The sequence below is a fragment of the Rattus norvegicus genome, chromosome 20, assembly GCF_021556685.1.
Source record: "Rattus norvegicus strain SHRSP/BbbUtx chromosome 20, alternate assembly SHRSP_T2T, whole genome shotgun sequence".
In the NCBI taxonomy this organism is placed as follows: domain Eukaryota; kingdom Metazoa; phylum Chordata; class Mammalia; order Rodentia; family Muridae; genus Rattus; species Rattus norvegicus.
In genome coordinates this window covers 683,929-705,423 of record NC_141553.1, presented here as the reverse complement: position 1 = coordinate 705,423, position 21,495 = coordinate 683,929, and the positions used below count along the sequence as shown (strand labels likewise).

Genomic DNA, 21,495 nt, shown 5'->3' with positions numbered 1-21,495 from the left:
TTCTGCTTCCTCAAAAGAGGTTGCCCCTGAGTAGAAGTAGATCACATATTTACATGCTCTCATGTGAATGTTGTCTATATTTTAACTGGCCGATGAAGGCTTGAGTCTGTTATTGGGCAGTAAAAGGGAAAGATAGGACTGGAGATTTGAGAGGGTTAGTAGATAGAAAGGCAGAAGATGAGAGGGGATGGAAAGAGGATTGAGGAGGAGAAGGAAGTCATGATGAATGAGAGCAATGTGGCCAGGAGACAGCATAAATAGCAAGGTGTCTTAAAACTAGTTAAGTATACTGTTTATCTGACCAATCTCAGCTTATAACTCATAATTAGAATAACTGGTTTTTATGTAATTGGAGATGGAGATTCCAGAAAGAGTTTTCCCCAACAATATTTCTTTATCAAATTTTCCATTAATTGGTATCTCCCCTCCTTCAGGCTCTTATCACTACTCACTAGTCCCATAGACTAAGCTATTTCTTTCCTCCATCTTATTTCTTTTAATATTTATGGACATCTATGTCCTTAGTGATCCAGGCCCAGTGTTACTTTTCCTTGCGATATTCAATGGTCCTAACTACTAAAATTTCACATTTGTCAAAAACATTTCCTACTTCAAATATTTCCTTATACAATTTAATCATCATAAGTTGGTTAAAATTTCACAGAGAACAATTAAGGCATTCAGGATCCATATCCAGAACCCCTTGTCCCATTATGTCTGAGTTGACTCTTTGAATAGCTAGGGCTGCAACACTTTCTTCTTCTAAATATCAAAGCCCTTTACTTTTCTAGCCCAAGCCCTTTCCCAGAAAGTTTTACCAAAATTATATTTGAGAACTACTGTGATATATAAAAAGGCAAATCAGTCAAGCATTCAAGAAAAAGCAACCATCTGTACACTAGATAGCCAGAAATGCATGTCACTTTGACCTTGATCCCAAAGCCAAAACTGTCATGCAAGGTCACTGGCAACCATGTCATGCCTGACAGTAAGATGGCCATTCTTACTATGTTAATCCTACCAATTCATGAGAATGGAATCTCTACACCTCCTGATATCTTCCTCAAATTTCTTTCTTTAGAGACTTGAAGTTCTTATCGTACAAGTCTGTTCGTGGTTGGTTAGAGTTACACCAAGTTATTTTATATTTTGGGGGGCTATTGTGAAGATTATTTTTTCCTCAGCCCATTAGTTATTTGTATAAAGGAGGGCTACTGATTATTTTGAGTTGGGTTTGTATCCATACTCTTAGCTGAAGGTGATTTTTAGCTTTAGCAGTTCTCTGTAGGTTCTTAGCTGTAGGTTGAATTTTGGAGTCACTTATATAACCTTTACTTATCATCTGTGAATAGCAATACATTGACTTCTTCATTTCAAATATGTATCCCCTTGATCTCCTTTGGTTGTCTCATTGCTCTACTTAGAACTTTATGTATGTTGAAAAGATATGGGGAGAGTGGACAGCCTTGTCTTGTCCTTCAGTTTGGTGTAATTGCTTCAAGTTTCTCTTTTAAGTTGATGTTGACTGTTGGCCTGCTGTATATTGCCTTACTTGTGTTTAGGTATGTGCCTTACATCCTGATATCTTCAAGATTTTTAACATGAAGGAGTGCTGAATTTTGTCAAATCTTTTTCAGTATCTAATGAGACGATGATGTGGGTTTTCTTCTTTCAGTTTGTTTATATGGTGAGTTACATTGATGGATTTTCATATATTGAACAACTCCTGTATCCTTGGGAGTGAAAATTACTAGATCATGTTGGATGACATGCTAAGAAGAAAGTACATTCTTGTGTGCGTGTGTATGTGTGTGTGTGTGTGTGTGTGTGTGTGTGTGTGTGTGTAGTATTCAATATATTCTGTTCTATTTGGTTCAAAACTTCTGTTACTTAAATCACTTCTTAGTTTTTGTCTTAATGCCCTGTCCATTGGTGAGAGTGGGATGTTGATACCTTTCACTATTAGTGTGTGGGGTTCAATATGATACTTAAGCTTCAGCAATGTTTTTCTTGCAAATGTGGCTGCCTTTGTCTTTGGAGCATAGATGTTCAGAATTGACATGTCATTTTGGTGGATTTTTTCCCTGATGCATATGAAGTGTCCTTCCCCGTCTCTTTTGATTATTTTCAGTTGAAAGCCAACATAATTAGAAATTAGAAAGGCTACTCAACTTGTTCGTGGGTTTTTTATTTGGAAAACTTTTTCCAGGGCTTTAATCTCGGGTCATGTCTACCTTTCATGCTGAAGTATGTTTCTTGCATGCAACAGAATGATGGATCCTGTTTTTACTTTCATTATGTTAGCCTTTCTTTTTTTGTTGTGGAATAAAGTCAATTCCCATTTAAAGATATTAATGAGGAATGAATTATGTTCATGTTATTTTGATGTTGGTAGTAGGGTTTTTGTTCATTTGTTTGTTTTTTATTTTGAGAGAGAGAGAGAGACAGAGAGACAGAGAGACAGAGAGTATGCACCAGTGTCTTCTTTCTTTTGTTCTTTTTGTGTTGCTACGTAATTATTTATTTCTTGTGGGATGCAGGGATGGTTCAATATCTTAAAATTCATCAACATAATCAACCATATAACAAAACTGAAAGAAAAAATTTATATGATCATCTCATTCATTCTGAAAAAGCCTTCGAAGAAATCTAACACTCCCTCGTTTTAAAAGTGTGAGAGAGATCAGGTATACAAGACACTTACGTAAACATATTTGAAGCAATATATAGAAAACCAGTAGACAAAATCAAGTTAAATGGAGAGAAATGTAAAGCAAATCCACTGAAATCAGGGAAAAGACAAAGCTGCCCGCTTTCTCCCTCTCTATTAAGTATGGTATTTGACATTCTATCCAAGGTAAAAACATTGTCAAAAGTTGATTTTGTCATGGAATATTGCCAAGGTCAATGAATGCAGAATAACAAACTGCTGTAGAACTTCTAGAATGCAGCACACTTATCAGCAGAGCCATGATGCCTGCATCTTGGTGAGGCATGTCCCCAAGGACCATGAGTACTGAAGACTTCAGGCTATTACAGAGATTTGTTCTGCCTCTTGCCCTCTTATCTTTCTTTTTTAAAGATTTATTTACTTATTATATATAAGTACATTGTAGCTGTCTTCAGATACAAGAGAGAGGCCATATGGTTGCTTGGATTTGAACTCAGGATCTCTGGAAGGGCAGTCAGTGCTCTTAACGGATGAGCCATCTCTCCAGACCCCTTCTTATCTTTCTTAATCAAAGAAGTGTATGAAAATTTTAAGGGGATTTCCAATCCTTCACTGGGCAGTATCATTGGCACTTTCAATCATAATACGTGATTTCTCTTAAGCATTGTAGCTGGAGCAGATTAATGCTTCAGTCATCACCCTAGAAAACAACTTACAGATATAAAATTGTCATCAATGACTATGACCGTTAGAAAGCATTTGGAAAAATACAATTGTTAGTGAAGCTAGGTTAAGATGTTTCTACTACTGGTATTGATTTTACCGGCATGGGCTTTTTAAGGTCAGGGTTCAAGAAAAATGGCTATACTGGAAATGAGGCTAGACTGGTGGTGATTGATTTCTGATACCCAGTTTTGCTCTTAACCTCCTGATATGATTTACTAAGAATTATTGATCATAGTTGTGTATTCTGAGGATTTAAATGAAATCTGACTGATATTTTTTATACAATTTTAGATTTGTGCTTTTCTAAATTTTTATATTAGATATATTTCTTTACTTACATTTAAATGTTATTCCACTTCCATATTTCCTGTCAATAAGCCCCCATCCTCTCTACACACTCTCCCCCATACAGGTATTCCTCCCCATACATCCTTCTTGCTGTTGCCCCCCATATTCACTTGCACTTGGGGTTCAACCTTGGCAGGACCAAGGGCTACCCATTCCACTGGTGCCACAAGAAGGCTATTCCCTGCTCCATATGCAGTTGGAGCCCTGGGTCAGTGCATGAATAGTCTTTCACTAGTGGTTTAGTCCCTGGAAGCTCTGGTTGGTTGGCATTGTTTTTATGGGGTTGCAAGCTCCTTCAATTCTTTAAATCCTTCCTCTAATTTCCCCCAAGGGGGTCCTGTTCTCAGTTCGGTGGTTTGGTGCTAGCATTGACCACTGTATTGGACATGCTCTGGATGTATCTCTCAGGAGAGATCTATATCCAGTCACATTCAGCATGCATTTTCTAGCTTCATCAATCTTATCTAGTTTTGGTGGCTGTATATATATGGGCCACATATGTGTCAGGCTCTGAATAGCCTATCCTTGAGTCGCTGCTCTAAACTTTGCTTCCATATCCCCTCTTATGAATATTTTCCAGCTTTTAAGAAGGAGTGGGGGTATCCGAATTTTGGTTATCCTTCTTCTTGAGTTTCCTGTGGTCTGTGGATTGCATCTTGGCTAATTGGAGATTTTTAGCTAATATTCACTTATCAATGAGTACATACCAAGTGTGTTTTTCTGTGATTGATTTACCTCACTCATGATATTTTCTAGTTCATTCCATTTGCCTATGAATTGCATGAAATCATTGTTTGTGATAGCTGAGTAGTACTCCATTGTATAGATGTACCACATTTTTACTCTATTCCTCTATTGAAGGACATCTGGGTATTTTTCAGCTTCTGGCTATTATAAATAAAGCTGCTATGAACATAGTGGAGCATGTTTCTTTGTTGTATGTTGGAGAATCTTTTGGGTATATGCCCAAGACTGGTATAGGTGAGTCCTCAGGTAGTGGAATGATCAATTTTCTGAGGAGCATCCAGACTGATTTCGAGAGTCGTTGTACCAGTTTGCAATCCCACCAACAATGGAGGAGTGTTCCTCTTTCTCATCTTCTCCAGCATCTGCTGTCATCTGAATGTTTTTTATCTTAGCCATTCTGACAGGTGTGAGGTAGAATCTCAGGGTTGTTTTGATTTGTATTTCCCAGATTACTAAGGATGTTGAACATTTCTTTAGGAACTTTTTGGCCATTCGATAATCCTAAGCTGAGAATGTTTTGTTTAGTTCTGAACCCCGTATTTAATAGGGTTATTTGGCTCTCTGAAGACAACCTTCTTGAGTTTTTTAAATATTTTAGATATTAGCCCTCTATCAGGTGTAGGGTTGGTAAAGATCTTTTCCTAATCTGTTGGTTGCCATTTTGTCCTAATGAGAGTATCTTTTGCCTTACATAAGCTTTACAGTTTTATGAGGTATCATTTGGCAATTCTTGATCTTAGAGCATAAGCCAATGGGGTTTTGATCAGGAAATGTTCCCCAGTGCCCATGTGCTCAAGACTCTTCCCCACTTTTTGTTCTATTACGTTGAGTATATCTGGTTTGATGTGGAGGTCCTTGATACACTTGGACTTAAGCTTTGTACATGGTGATAAGAACGAATCGATTTGAGACCTTCAGAGGGGCAGACATGCCTGGGAAGCCAGTGGAGACTACTCTTTGCCCACATTTCTGACACTAGAGAAAAGCGCCTAGCACCATCCTGGCCCACTGTGCACAGGGTCCCGAGCAAAGGAAGGGCAGGCCCTTCTGGTTGCTGTCCTCACAGAGAGCTGAAACCCAGATCTGAGAAGCGATTCAAGGCCTGAGACCAGAGGTAAGACCAACTTTTCTGCTCCAAGTGACCTGCCTGGTGGACTCAGGACTCACAAAGGCAAAATTCCTTGGGGACCAAGCACTTTCGGTTTCTAGCTGGGGCCCGAACCTCGCTGATCCCGGCCCACAGCTCCCTGCTCCCAGAACCCATGAGAGCGAGAGAGAGCTCACAACCCAGACAGATGGGCACTCCTGAGGATGTAGGGCAAGAGAGACTGCCAATACTACCCACGCAATCACGGAAAAACACACATGGTATGCACTCATTGATAAGTGGATATTAGCCCAAAGACTCGAATTACCCTAGATGCACAGAACACATGAAACTCAAGAAGGATGACCAAATGCAAATGCTTGACTCCTTCTTTAAAAGGGGAACAAGAATACCCTTGGGAGGGAACAGGTAGGCAAAGTGTAGAACAGAGGCAGAAGAAACATTCAGAGCTTGCCCCACATATGGCCCATACATATACAGCCACCAAACTAGATGAGATGGATGAAGCAAAAAATTACAGGATGACAGAAACCGGATGTAGATCTCTCCTGAGAGACACAGCCAGAATACAGCAAACATATAGGTGAATGCCAGCAGCAAACCATTGAACTGAGAACGGGACCCCCGTTGAAGGAATCAGAGAAAGGACTAAAAGAGCTTGAAGAGGCTCAAGACCCCATATGAACAACAATGCCAAGCAACCAGAGCTTCCAGGGACTAAGCCACTACCCAAAGACTATACATGGACTGACCCTGGGCTCCAACCTCATAGATTGCAATGAATAGCCTAGTAAGAGCACCAGTGGAAGGGGAAGCCCTTGGTCCTGCCAAGACTGAACACCTAGTGAACGTGATTGTTGAGGGAGGGCGATAATGGGGGGAGGAGAGGGAGGGGAACACTGATATATAAGGGGAGAGGAAGAGGTTAGGGGGATGTTCGCCAGGAAACCTGGAAAGGGAATAATAATTGAAATGTAAATAAGAAATACCCAAGTTAATAAAGATGGAGGGAAAAAAAAAAAGAATGGATCGATTTGCATTGTTCTACATGCTGACCTCCAGTTGAACCAACACCATCTGTTGAAAGTGCTATCTTTCTTCCATTAGATGGTTTTAGCTCTTTTGTCAAAGATCAAGTGTCTTTAGGTGTGTGGGTTCATTTCTGGGTCTTTAATTCTGTTCCACTGATCTATCTGCTTGTCTCTGTATCAATATCATAGAGTTTTTATGACTATAGCTCTGCAATACTGCTTGAAGTCAGGGATGGTGATTTCCCCTATTAGTTGTTTTATTACTGAGTATAATTTTTGCTATCCTGGGTTTTTTGTTGTTCCAAATGAATTTGCAAATTGTTTATCCTATCTCTATAAAGAACTGATTAGAAATTTTGATGGGGATTGCATTGAATCTGTAAATTGCTTTAGTTAAAATGGCCATCTTTGCTATATTAATCCTGCCAATCCATGAGCATGGAAGATTTTTCCATCTTCTGAGATCTCCCTCAATTTCTTTCTTCAGAGACTTGAAGTGTTCTTGTTATACAAATCTTTCACTTGCTTGGTTAGAGTCACACCGAGGTATTTTATATTATTTGGGACTATTGTAAAGGGTGTCATTGCTGTAATTTCTTTATCAGCCTGTTTATCCTTTGAGTAGAGGAAGGCTACTGATTTGTTTAAGTTAATTTTATACCCCGACACGATGTTTATCAGGTTACAGAGTTCTCTGGTGGAACTTTTGGGATCACTTAAGTATACTATCATATCATCTGCAAGTAGTGACATTTTGATTTCTTCCCTTCCAATTTGTATCCCTTTGACCTCCTTTCACTGACTGACTGCTCTGGCTAGGACTTTGAGTACTATATTGAATAAGTAGGGAGAGAGTGGGCAGCCTTGTCTAGTCCCTGATTTTACTGGGATTGCTTCAAGTTTCTCTCCATTTAGTTTGATGTTAGCTACCGGTTTCCTGTATATTGCCTTTACTATGTTTATATATATATATACTTGAATTCCTGATCTTTACAGGACTTTTATCATGAAGGGGTGTTGAATTTTGTCAAATGCTTTCTCAGCATCTAATGAAATGATCATATGGGTCTTACCTTCGACTTTGTTATATAGTGGATTACATTGATGGATTTTCATATATTAAACGATACCTGCATCCCTGGGATGAAGCCTACTTGATCATGATGGATGATTGTTTTGATGTGTTCTTGGATTTGGTTTGCAAGAATATTATTGAGTATTTTTGTGTCAATATTCATGTGGGAAATTGGTGTGAAATTCTCTTTCTTTGTTGGATCTTTGTGTCGTCTCGATATTAAAAAAAAGAGTAATTGTGGCTTCATAGAAGGAATTTGGTAGTGGTCTCTCTGTTTCTATTTTGTGGAATAGTTTGGACAGTATTGGTATGAGGTCTTCTATGAAGGTCTGATAGAATTCTGCACTGAACCCATCTGGAACTGGGCTCTTTTGGTTGAGAGGCTTTTAATAACTGCTTCTATTTCTTTAGAAGTTATGAGGTTGTTTAGATGGTTTATTTGTTCCTGATTTAACTTTGGTACCTGGAATCTATCTAGAAAAGCATACATTTCCTCCAGATTTTCCAGTTTTGTTGAATGTAGGCTTTTGTAGTTGGATCTGATGATTTATTTAATTTCTTCAGATTCTGCTGTTATGTCTCCCTTTTCATTTCTGATTTTGTTAATTTGGATGAACTCTCTGTGGTCTCTGGTTAGTCTGGGTAAGGATTTATCTATCTTGTTGATTTTCTCAAAGAACCAGCTACTCATTTTGTTGATTCTTTGAATAGTCCTTTTCATTTCTAAAAGGTTGATTTCAGCCCTGACTTTTATTATTTCCTGCCTTCCACTCTTCTTGGGTTTATTTGTTTCTTTTTTTTTTTTTCTTGAACTTTAAGGTGTGCTGTCAACTGCTGATATATGCTGTATCTTGTTTGTTTTTGCAGGCACTCAGCTATGAGTTTTCTTCTTAGTACCGCTTTCATTGTGTCCCATAATTTTGGGAATGTTGTATCTTCATTTTCATTAAATGCTAATAAGTATTTACTTTCATTCTTTATTTCTTCCTTGACCAAGTTGTCAATGAGTAGAGCATTGTTCAATTTCCATGTATACGTGGACTTTCTGTCATTATTGTTGTTATTGGAGACCAGTCTTAGCCCATGGGGATCTGATAGGATACATGGAATTTATCTGTTGAGGCCTGTTTTGTGACCGATTATATGGTCAGTTTTGGAGAAGGTTCCAAGAGGTGCCAAAAAGAATGTATATCCTTTTGATTTAGGGTGGAATGTTCTATAAATATCTGTTAAATCCATTTGTTTCATAACTTCTCTTAGTTTCCCTATGTTTTTGTTTAATTTCTGTTTCCATGATCTGTCCATTGATGAGAGCGGTGTGTTGAAATCTCCTACTATTATCATGTGAGGAACAATGTGTGCTTTGAGCTTTAGTAAAGTTTCTTTTATGAATTTAGGTGCCCTTGCATTCGAAGCATAGATACTTAGGATTGAGTTCATCTTGGTGGATTATTCCTTTGATGGATATGAAGTGGTTTTTTTTAATGAGTTTTGGTCGAAAGTCAATTTTATTTGATATTAGAATGGCAACTCCAGCTTGTTCCTTCGGGCCATTTGCTTGGAAACTTCTTTTCCCACCATTACTCTGATGTAGTGTTTGTCTTTGTCTCTGAGGTGTGTTTCCTGCATGCAGCAAAATGCTGGGTCCACTTATGTATCTAGTCTATTAGTCTTTGTCTTTTTATTGGGGAATTGAGTCCGTTGATGTTGCGAGAAATTAAGGAATAATTATTGTCACTTCCTGTTATTTTCATTGTTAGAGGGAGAATTATGTTTCTTTGTCTCTCTTTTGGTTTCATTGCAAAGAAATTATATTCTTGCTTTCTGTATGGTATAGTTTCAACTCCTTGTGTTGGAGTTTTCCATCTGTTATCCTTTGTAGGGCTGGACTTGTAGAAAGATATTGTGTAAATTTTTTTTGCAATGGATTACCTCGGTTTCTCCATCTATGTTAATTAAGAGTTTTTCAGGATAAAGTAACTTGAGCTGGCATTTGTGTTCTCTTAGGGTCTGTATGACATCTGTCCATGATCTTCTGGCTCTCATAGTCTCTGGTGAGAAGTCTGGTGTAATTCTTATAAGTCTGCCTTTATATGTCACTTGACCTTTTTCCCTTACTGCTTTTAATATTCTTTCTGTTTTGTGCATTTAGTGTTTTAACTATTATGTGATGGGAGGAATTTCTTTCTGGTTCAATCTATATGGATTTCTATAGACTGTATGTTTACTGGCATCTCTTTAGGTTAGGGATATTTTCTTCTATGATTTTGTTGAAGAAATTTACTGCCCCTTTAATTTGGCATCTTCACTCTTTTCTGTATCTATTATCCTTAGGTTTGGTCTTCTCATTGTGTCCTGGATTTCCTGTATGTTTTGGGCCAGGAGTTTTTTGCGTTTTACATTATCTTTGACAGTTGTGTCGATGTTTTCTATGGTATCTTCTGCCCCTGACATTCTCTCTGGTATCTCTTGTATTCTGTTGATGATGCTTGTATCTATGGCTCCTTGTCTCTTCCTTTGCTTTTCGATATCCAGGGTTGTCTCTCTTTATGCTTTCTTTATTGTTTCGATATCCATTTTAAATTCCTTCACCTATTTGGTTGTGTTTTCCTGTAATTCTTTCAGGGAATTTTGTGTTTCCTCTCTAATGGCTTCTACTTGTTTACTTGTCTTTTCTTGCATTTCTCTAAGGGAGTTTTTTATGTCCTTCTTAACGTCCTCCATCATTATCAAAAAATATGATTTTAAATCTAAATCTTGCTTTTCTCATGCGTTTGGATATCCAGTATTTTTTAGGTGGTAGAACTGGGTTCTGATGATGCCAAGTAGTCTTGGTTTCTGTTGCTTAGATTCCTCTGCTTGCCTCTAGCCATTGGGTTGTCTCTGGTGTTTGCTTGTCTTGCTGTTTCTGAGAGTAACTTGACCCTGATGTAGGTCTCTGTGTCAGCACTCCTGTGTAACTGTTTTCCTGTTTTCGCTCAGCCTTTTATGAGAACAGGTGCTGTGATTTCAGGTATATCAGCGCTTTTGGAGAGTCTCTTCAAGCTGTAAGCGCAGGCAGGAATCAAAGTGTCCTGCCCCTGATTGCTCGTAGGTCCTTGCATTCAGTGGGCACTGTTTGCTCTATGTGATTCCCTCTTGGGTCTGGACTGTAGGCAGAGGGTATTCTCCCCTGACTTCTCAGGACTATTCACACTTCTGTGGGTCCAGATCTCTCCCCCATGGTATTTGGATGCAAGGAGCTGTTTGCAGGGTGCGCCCAGACCAGAACTAGAGGTACTGGAGGCTGTCTGTTCCTATATTCCTGTGTCCAGAGGCACTGTGCAGTTTCCCCTTGGACCAACGATATGGGCAGAGGTGTACAGAGGTGGCAGTCTGTCCTGCAATCTCAGGATGTCTGCCTCAACCAGTTTTTCATGTGAATAACGAAGGGCTAGTATTTTCTTTGGGTTACTTTTCTATCCATCCACTTTGCTCAAGGTGTTTATCCACTATAGGACTTCTTTGGTAGAGGTTTTGGAATCACTTATGTATACTATCATATCTTCTGTGAATAGTGATATTTTGACTCCTCCCTTATTGCTTCTGGTAGAACTTTATGTACTATATTGAAATATTACAGGGAGCATGGATACTATTTTCTTGTCCTCAATTTTAGTGGAATTGCTTTAAGTTCCTGTCCATTTAACTTAATATTACCTACTGACTTTGTGTATATTATATTTATTATACTTAGGAATGTGCCATGTCTTTCTATTTTGGGTCTTTATGTGGTTTAGGTATCAGACTAATTATGGTATTCCTTCTGTTTCTCTTTTGTGGAATATTTTGAGACCTATTAGTATTAGCTCTTGTTTGAAGATCTGCTATAATTTTCCATTAAAACCGTATGGTGTTTTTTGATTTGGAGGATTTAATGACTGGTTCTATTTCCTTAAGGCTTATAGGAATATTTAGATTACCCTCCATGTCAAAGACAAAACTAACATATCCAGTTACAGAGCCAATAACTTTAGTTTTATTCAAGTAAGCCTTCCTTCTACAAGACAGGAAGAAAGTTTACACTCAGTAGAAACAGAGCTACAAGTTGTCCAAGGATGACAATTGAGAAAACAGTTGACCAGTCAGCATTAGCTTATTTAAGTGTATTTCTCTACTTGTAGTTATTAAATATGGGAGGACTTTCACAATTTTTCTACCTCAAATTGCCAGGATTCTTAATGTTTTAAGGAAAGTTTTATTTGTTTTGCATCTTTTTGCCTTATAAAATTATTCTTTCATATGTGGTATTTACGCTCAATTTATTTGTTTGCTTCGATCTGATTTGCCAGAGCCTAATAATTTTCAGTACTGCATTGTCTCTGTCATTTACCTTGAATTAAATTTTAGTTCTATAATTTCATCCACAATTCTTTAATTTTACAATACTATCTCAAAGTATTTTCATACTGTCCTACTTAGATTTTAAAAAAACCTTTATGTTTTCAGCTTCTGGTATCTTTGACCACTATTTCACTACACAGAGATTTCTTTTTCTAGAAATCTCTAAACCACCTTAGGGTTGCTCAAACTCTATTATATACCCCACTTCCCTTTGTTTCTCTGTCTTTGTTTCTGTATCTCTCCATCCCTCCTTCTCTCTCTCTCTCTCTCTCTCTCTCTCTCTCTCTCTCGCTCTCTCTCTCTCGCTCTCTCTCGCTCTCTCTCGCTCTCTCTCGCTCTCACTCTCGCTCTCTCCCTTGCTCTCTCCCTCTCTCTCTCCCCCGCGACCCCCCTCTCCTCCTCCTCCTCCTCCTCCTTCTCCTCCTCCCCTCTCTCTCTGACAAGCAAAAATACATGTGTATGTATGTGTATGATTCATATGTCATTTCCATTACATTCATTAAAAGGAAACAAAGATTTATTATAGGTGCTAGGGCAGAACATAAAATATTGACTGGATTTATCTATAAAAAAACTTCACTAATAACTTAGTTATGGGTTTTAACTCTCCATTCACCTGTAGAGCTGTGATAGGTGATGAATGTTTAGCCAGAAATTAGTGAAAAGGCTCAAGGCAGGAATCTGGAAGGAGAAACTGAAGCATAAGTCATGGAGAAGTGATGCTTCCTCTCCAGGGCTTGTCGAGCTTGCTTTCTTATACAACCCAGAAACACTTGTCCAGGAGTGGCTCCATCCACAGAGGACTGTGCAATTCCACACCAATCATTAATCAAGAACTTGCATCCGCAGACTAAAATTACAGACCAACATAATGGAAGCATTTTCTCAGTTGAGTTTTCCTCTTTCCAGATGATCCTAACTTGAGATAAACTGACAAAATTTAACCAGCACAGGACTCAGGAGAAAGAAATATCTATTATCGTTTTTCAGAGTTTATCTACTGTTGAAAACAGTGATGTCTAAAATTGTGCAGTATACCGTTATGAAAGGGTAGATTGTTTCCATTATTGTGTTTACGGCGTCCTCCCTGTTCAGCTAGCACATGGAGAAATATGAACTGAAAATGAGAATGTTCGGTAGAATCATTTTTATTTAAATTTTATAATTATTCTAGAGTCTCAGAAATTGCTAATTAGTACAGATCGTTACATGTATGCAGCAATACAGCTGCCACCTCAGTTGAGATACAACTATTTTATCACCACAGGCATATCTGTGGTTTTACCACATATATAGTTATAGTCACCTTTCTTCCCTACTACATTACAGTCCTTAACAATCAAAGATAGTTTCTCCATCTTCAGAACATTGCTATTTCAGGAATTATAAATACATAGTTATACATCATGTGAACTTCTGATGTTGACTTTTTGTTACTTGCCACTGTTCACATGTGTGTACATAAACCTTTCTCTTCCTGTTTTTGAGTGGTATGCTGTAATACAGATGCACTATACATAATGTGTTACGCATTAACTAAAATTTAGATTTTTTTTCTATCTACAGGCTATTAAAAACAAGCAAACTAAATACTTGTGCACTAGTGACTTTTATTTTCACGGGCCAAATATATATGTATGCAATCTTTTGCTTAAACAACAGTTGTGTGTCTGGTGGTTAAATAAAAATTACACAAGATCTCTGTGAGTCCTGACTGGAAGTAGGTGTTTCACTTCTACCTACATTCGACAAGATTTAAATAAGGAGGATACCCAGCTATGTTGAAAGGTGGGTTGGGACATGTGCTCTATTAATACAATGAAGAAAAAGAGATAAGTGTTGATGAGTATACAGCAGTACTGGCTTCCATACTGCAAGCCTTTTACTCAGTTTCATAAAACTTCTTTTTGACTATCATCAATTTTGACTATCATCAATTTTATATTGGCATCCTATGTAGTATGAAATATTTTACGAGCCATGTTATTTAATGATCCAATTACAGTGTCAATTGGCTCTTGGACTTCTGGGAATGGGGTGGCAGGGCATAAAAAGCCAGAAGAGGCTGAGAGAAAGAGAGAGTGGTAGGGCAAAGGAGTAGCGAGTAGTGGGGTCCAGGACAGTAGAGTCCGAGAAGACTGTTTATATAGAAAAAAAGAAGATTTAGTAGAGAGGAGAGGAAAAGAAAATGAACGGAGTGAAAAATAGAGGCAATTGTAAGTGAATTGAGTCAACAGACTGAGAAGGGAAGACATTTGAAATTCAAGTAGGGGAAGCTGAGCTGAGACAGAGAAGATATTGGTAGGAGGGAGATTAAACAAACAAAGAAACAACAAAAAAAAACTCACAAAGAAGCAAGAAGAAAAATTAAAAAGAAGCATAAAGCTGCATACATACGGCGATAACCCTGAATAAGGACTTGGTTGGAAGCATTGCAGAAATTATTTTAAGGTAATGTTTCTGAACTAATGCTACTTTCTCTTACATGTCTATATCACTAGCTGGCATTGCTCTGGGGTATGTGTATATGTTGCTGTAGGACACTGAAGTGTTGCACACTTCATCTCTTTGGGTAAGGAGTACAGAAATAGTTGTGATATATTTGTAAATTCAAACTTTTACACTGAAATATATGAATTTTCATGATTCGTCTATTAGGTACGGAACATATGTTCAAAACCATCTCACAGTGTTCCCAAATAAGAACTTTAACTAAAAGTGGATTACTACGTGATGCTCATACCAACAGCAACAATAAGGAGCCTGGTAAGTGTACAGCCTTCTGGGTGTCACTGTGACCCTGTGAACCAGAATTGCTAAGTGTTGAGGCTCTGCTCTCTAGATTGAAACCTCTTCCCAGGTAGTGTCTCAGATCTGCTACTTTAGGAACCACTGAACTGGCAATAAAACCCCAGCCTCACCAAATCACCTGGCCACTGGGTGACCATTTCAATGGATCCAAGTGCCACATGACAAAAGAATAGAGAAAATGAGGCACATCTGTCATTCAGTTTGGCTTCTACTTTGAAAGCTCCACCTCTCAAAGAAAAAATAATAATAATAATAATAATAATAATAATCTGTCTTCAATGGCATATTTTAAAACTCTATAGTTGAAGAAAAATAACGTCACAGATAGTGATCAATTTGAATAGATGTCTACACACCAAGAAATCCTGAAGTGAGTTTTCCAATATTAAAGGACAAATGTAGGGAAGTTATTCTATAAATTCTTGAAGTAAATTACTCTTTAAATGAAGGTTGAAACAGCAAAGGTATAATTCAATCAAGGAAGAAGGAATCTCACCTTACTGAAAAAGAGTAAATTAATAAAAACTACATACATGATCCATGTGAAAGTTTTAAGATAATTTGCAAGAGAAGCATCAACAGGAAATGTTGATATGTAATGTGTTTATATAACTCAGAAATCAGGAAAACTATTTTTAGAATGCTGACTGAGATAAGCAGTAGAGATAAAGCTTTGGGAGTTACATGTTCTAAAAACAACACAAAACAAACAAAAAACTGTATTTTCCCCAAATACATTCATGACTTGTCTTGATATTTATATCTTTGGCTAAATAATTTTGGTGCATATCTAAAAGACTACTGTTTGAATTTCACATTTCAGTTCTGTTCTAAAAATATTTGACACATAATTTCTTCCTATAAAGTGGATCTTAAAATGTTTAGATTAATAAAAATAAAACCACTTGTGTAGATCAAATACAAATTTTGCTGAAAATTACCAGAATTTCTGCCTTATAAAACTCAGTGCTGAATGAGTTTAGATTCTCAGTCTCTTGTCAACTCCTTGTCCAGTTTGCCAAAAATGTAAATAGAAATAAGAAACAATAATTCTGCTGATATTTTACCAGTTACAACACAGCAGAAATGAGAGATATAGAAAATGTTAGAGGCAACCTTACAGTGTTTAATTTTTCTGACATTATATTATATGGTTTGTGGCTTTGATGAAAACCACTTGATCTGATGAACCTGAAGAGATTAAAATTCTGATTTGTTTTTACTGATTGAAAGCAAAGAGCTTTTGCAGTATAGCAGCTAAGTATATTTTAAGACGTTTAATTTACTGATGCTTTATTACAATCTTTTATCTTCTTTCTTATTCATTTATTTATTTATGAATTATTTATTTATATATTTCTACACTTCAGATTTTATTCCCCTCCCAGTCCACCCTCCAACTGTTCCACATCTCATATCTCCTCCCTGCACACCCTGTCTCCACCAGGATGTCCCGATCCCACCCACCCTATCAGACCTCTAAACTCCCTGAGGCCTACAGTCACTTGAGGGTTAGGTGCATCTTCTCTGACTGAATCCAGACCCAGTAGTCCTCTGCTGTATATGTGTTGGGGGCATCATATCAGCTGGTGTATGTTGCCTGGTTGGTGATTCAGTGTCTGAGAAATCTCGGGGTCCAGGTTAATTGAGATTGCTAGTCCTCTTACAGAGTCTCCCTCCTCACAAGTGGGAAAGGGAGGGACTTGGGATGGAAAGAGGATGGAGGTCAGGGGGAAAGGAGTACATGATCTGGTGTTGGGTAGGGGAAAAGGACTGAAATCCTGAGAGCCAACAGAAACAATGGAAAGAGGCAACCTAGGGAAGTAGGAGGTTGGGAAATCACTCTAGAATGTACTAGAGACCTGGGACGTAAAAAGACTCTCAGGACTCAAAGGGTGGGACCCTAGATGAAATGACCTACAGTAGGGAGAGGGAACTTGTAGAGCCCACCTCTAGGAGAAAGACAGGACATCAAGTGAGGGATGGGTTGCCATCCTACAGTCAAAACTCTGACCCATAATTGTTCCTGTCTGAAAGAACTGCAGGGATGGAAATAGAGAAGAGGCTGAGGAAAAGAAGGTCCAGCAACAGGCCCAAAGATGAATCCAGCTCAAGGGCAGACTCCAAGGCCTGACACCATTACTAAGGCTATGGAGCACCCACAAAAGGGACCTACTATGACTGACCTCTGAAAGACCCAACAAGCAGGTGCAGATATTTACACCCAACCAATGAACAGAAGCCGTTGACCCCCATGTTTGAATTAGGGAAAAGCTGGAGGACAGTGCTTTATTACAACTTTAAAACAGGCCTTTATCAGGGAAAACTGTAGAAATAAAATACTCAGATATTGAGTTTATTCTAAAAAAGGAGTGAGAGGAAGGCAGCCTGAGTCTGCACTATTTCAGAAGAGATAAGCACTAAATGTCTATTCCAGGGAGGAACTGTTTTAATCTAAGGATTCAGAATTCTCACAAAAACCAGTTCTACAAGATGATTTACTCAGACGCAAGCAGGCACGTGTACACACATACCCCAAACACACACACATACACTCATACAACTCAAAAGCAGTTTTTTTTCAGGTTTAATTGTTTTGTTTTGTATTGTGTTTTGATACAAACTATGTACCAGGTCATCAAGTTAGACACCAAATTGGAAAATGACACATATTTTCTTGAAAATGTAAGTTTTGTTGCATACTTAAAAAACAATGTCCTGTAAAAATAGAATAAGATTAGAGTGCTTTCTGAGAAAGTTCAAAGTTCTGGGCTTGGTTCTCCTCTTTTAAAAAAAAAAAGAAAAACAGTAGGATGCTCTAATGATTAGGGTCTTAGCACCACTGTATGTAGCTTCTATGGTAATGAGCACATTGTTTGCTAAGAAGAAAATGTGTATCACCTGTCCAATATTCACCTGAACAATATTCCAATATCACCTGAACAATACTCAATGATAATAAAGATGAGTTGTTGATGCTTGTACTCACCTCTTACTACTACCTAAGTATAAAGAATTCTAAGCTTGATCACAGAAGAACTGTTTCTTCCTGAAGATTTGCCCCATTGAAAGTATATTTATCAAGTTTTCAAGCTTGATAAACTGCAATTTCTTAAACATTAGCTGCTGGAATAGAGAAAATAGAACATTTATGTAAAATTTCTGTTTTATCCATTATATATTATACATTTTACCTTGTATACTGTACATTATAAACTATACAGTATATATTATATACTATAGAATAACTATACATTATATATTATATAATATACACTGTGTGATCTACGTTATATGTTACTCTATATTCTATATTATATGTTACATATTATATATATATTGTATTTCATAAACGTTTTTACTTTCTAGCTGTTATTAGGAATTTTTCTCAACATGACTGCCAGAAACATAACCACAATGAGTGGATTTCTCCTCAAGGGGTTCACTGACAACCATGAGCTGCAGGTCTTACAGGCTTTGCTCTTCTTGGTGATGTACCTATTGGGTTCAGCAGGTAACTTCATCATTATCACCATCACAACACTGGATCCACAACTCCAGTCTCCAATGTATTACTTTCTGAGGCACCTTTCCATTCTGGACCTCTCATCTCTCTCTGTCACAGTTCCTCAGTATGTTGACAGTTCCCTGGCACGAAGTGGCTACATTTCATATGACCAGTGCATGATGCAGGTTTTTTTCTTCACAGCTTTTGCCTGGACTGAGATGGCTATTCTCACAGCAATGTCTTATGACCGCTATGTGGCCATCTGCCTCCCACTGCACTATGAGGTTATCATGAGTTCCAGAAAGTGCACTTGGGCTGTGGCAGCTGTGTGGCTAAGTGGAAGCCTCACAGGAACATTATACACAGCAAGTACACTCTCTATCAGATTCTGTGGGGACAAAATAATTCACCAGTTCTTCTGTGATGTCCCCCAGTTGCTCAAGATCTCTTGTTCTAATGACTATTCTGGGGTACTGGAAGTGTCTACTTTCGTGACTGTATTAGCCTTTGCCTGCTTCGTGGGCATTGCCTTCTCCTATGGCCAGATATTCTCTACAGTTCTCAGGATTCCCTCTGCAGAAGGTCGATCTAAGGTCTTCTCTACCTGCCTGCCCCATATCTGTGTTGTTTCATTTTTTCTCTCAACAGGCATTTGTGCCTATCTAAAGCCAACCTCAGACTCACCAACTGCTTTAGACCTCATACTCTCTATTTTTTACACTGTACTACCCCCAACCCTCAACCCTGTTATCTATAGTCTAAGAAATGCATCCTTGAAGGGAGCTGTAAAGAAGTTACTGTTCAGTGAGAAATTCATTGGGAAAAATTATTTTTCTTCTGTTGTTCGTGACTGCTGACACTGGGCACAAAGAATGTTTTTCATATGTTGAATATGTTAGATATGTAATGTTAAGAATAAAAAGGTATTTTCTAGAAAATGTGTGTTATAAACCGATAGCATAGCAAGTTACAATATGATTCTTTAAACTTATTTCATTAAATTTACTTATTTTTTGTTAGTAAAAAAAAATATAATTATACTCTAGTAATGTAGACCCAATTCTTTCTAACTCTTCCAGTTTCTTGACACACTATTACACGTGTGAACTTATCAGCAATTGTAACATGGGTTTTGCAAACAACTTTATAGGAATATAATAATAATAAGCATAAAGAATAATTATAGTTACTGGTTACTCAATTCACCAAATGGATCATAATTTTAATATTTTTCACCTATTTCAAGGGTTCATGTTACTTGCTATCTTTCCATATACAAAATTTAAGAAATAGCACAAACAAGTATGCCATTTCTATGCATATTTATATAAAGTAATTACTATAGTTCTCTTGGGTGCCAATTATTCAATGTAATTCAATATACAAATAAGCCTCAGCTATTTAACTTGTATCATTAATTTTCACTTTTCCATTAATTTTCACCTATTAATGTCACATTTAAAATAATCCAAGTACTCAGAAGGCAGAGGCAGGAAGACCTCTGTGATGTTTTTAGGCCAACCTGGTCTATATAGTAACAATGATAACTGCTAAAACGTCTTAAAGACTTTCTTGCTCATTCTGAGGGATCAAGCCTCTGGTTTAAGCAATTAACACCTGTAGTTTAACAGAGGGGGATTAGTAAGGCAGACTTTGTTCTATCTCCACAGGAATTCGTGGGCTCTAACTTTCAGCCTCTTAGTTGAAGGCCCAAGGAAGAAAAAGGGACACTTAGAAAAATGAATTTACCATTTATTTCTAGTTGTAAAAAGTTTCCTATGACAGCTCTCTAAAACAAAAGGAAAAAGCACAATGATTTGTGATGTTGATGATGATCTCTCCTCTCTGTTTTCAGCACTTATACATCTTTCAGAACACATGATCACATGGTAAAAAGCTCATCACAAGTTTATACATGAATTAAAATCATAAAATAGGGAGTTTACAACAGAGAACATTTTCAAGCTTATCTATTAGGAGTAATTATCTGGCTAAGCATTCATCACCTGTCACAGCTCTACAGGTTAATGGAGAGTTAAAACCCATAACTAAGTTATTAGTGAAGTTTTGTATAGATAAATCCAGTCAATATTTTATCTTCTGTCCTAGCACCTATAATAAGTCAGAGTTCCCTTTTAATGAATGTAATGGAAATGGCATATGAATCATACACATACATACACATGTTTATGTGTGTGTCTCAGAGAGATGGGAGGGAGGGAGAGGGGGAGGGAGAGGGGAGAGACAGATAGAGAAACAAAGGGAAGTGGGGTATCTAATAGAGTTTGAGCCATCCTAAGGTGGTTTAGAGATGTCTAGAAAAAGAAATTTCTGTGTAGTAAAATAATGGTCATAGATACCAGAAGCTGAAGAAATACAAGTTTTTTTTTAAATCAAAATACCTTGAGATAATATTGTAAAATTGAGAGTTGTGGATGAGAGTATAGAACTTATTTGTAATTTAAGGTGAATGACAGAGACCATGCAGTACTGAAAATGATTGGGCTCTGACAGATGAGATCAAAACAAACAAATAAATTGAGTGTAAATATCGCATATGAAAGAATAACTTTATAAGGCATAAAGATGCAAAACAGATAAGACTTTCCTTAAAACAATAAGAATCCCGGAAATTTGAGGTAGAAAAATTGTGAAAGTCCTCCCACATCTAATAATTACAAGTAGAGAAATATACTTAAGTAAGCTAATACTGACTTATTACTTGTTTTCTAAGTTGTAGAATACTATTCAGCTATTAAGAAGAAGATATCATGAATTTTGCAGGCAAATGAATGTAAGAAGAAAATATAATCCTGAGTGAGGTAACTGAGACACAAAAGATTTCATGCATGTTATGTATTTACTTTACATGGACATTACTCATAAAGTATAGGTTAACTACACTGTGATCAAAAGAACTGCACCACCACCCCACATAAAAGCCAAAAAAAAAAACCAGAATTTTCCTAAGAAGGTAAGTAAAAAGATATTGGCGATAGAGGGAGGGAGGGAACTGAGTGGAGAGGAGATTGGCAGGGGAGCAGGATGAGATGGGTATCAGACATAGAGAAAGCAAGAGAGAGAGAA

General features: G+C 37.5%; 1 protein-coding gene across 1 annotated transcript; it reads left to right on the top strand.

Moving 5' to 3' along the window:
- Nucleotides 1-18,293: 18,293 nt before the first annotated feature.
- Or14j5c (olfactory receptor family 14 subfamily J member 5C) lies at nt 18,294-19,263 on the top strand (the record flags this gene model as incomplete). Its single annotated transcript, NM_001000889.1, is given in 1 exon segment — nt 18,294-19,263. A coding segment is annotated over 1 exon segment (970 nt), but the record flags the coding sequence as incomplete, so codon positions are not given.
- Nucleotides 19,264-21,495: the final 2,232 nt, after the last annotated feature.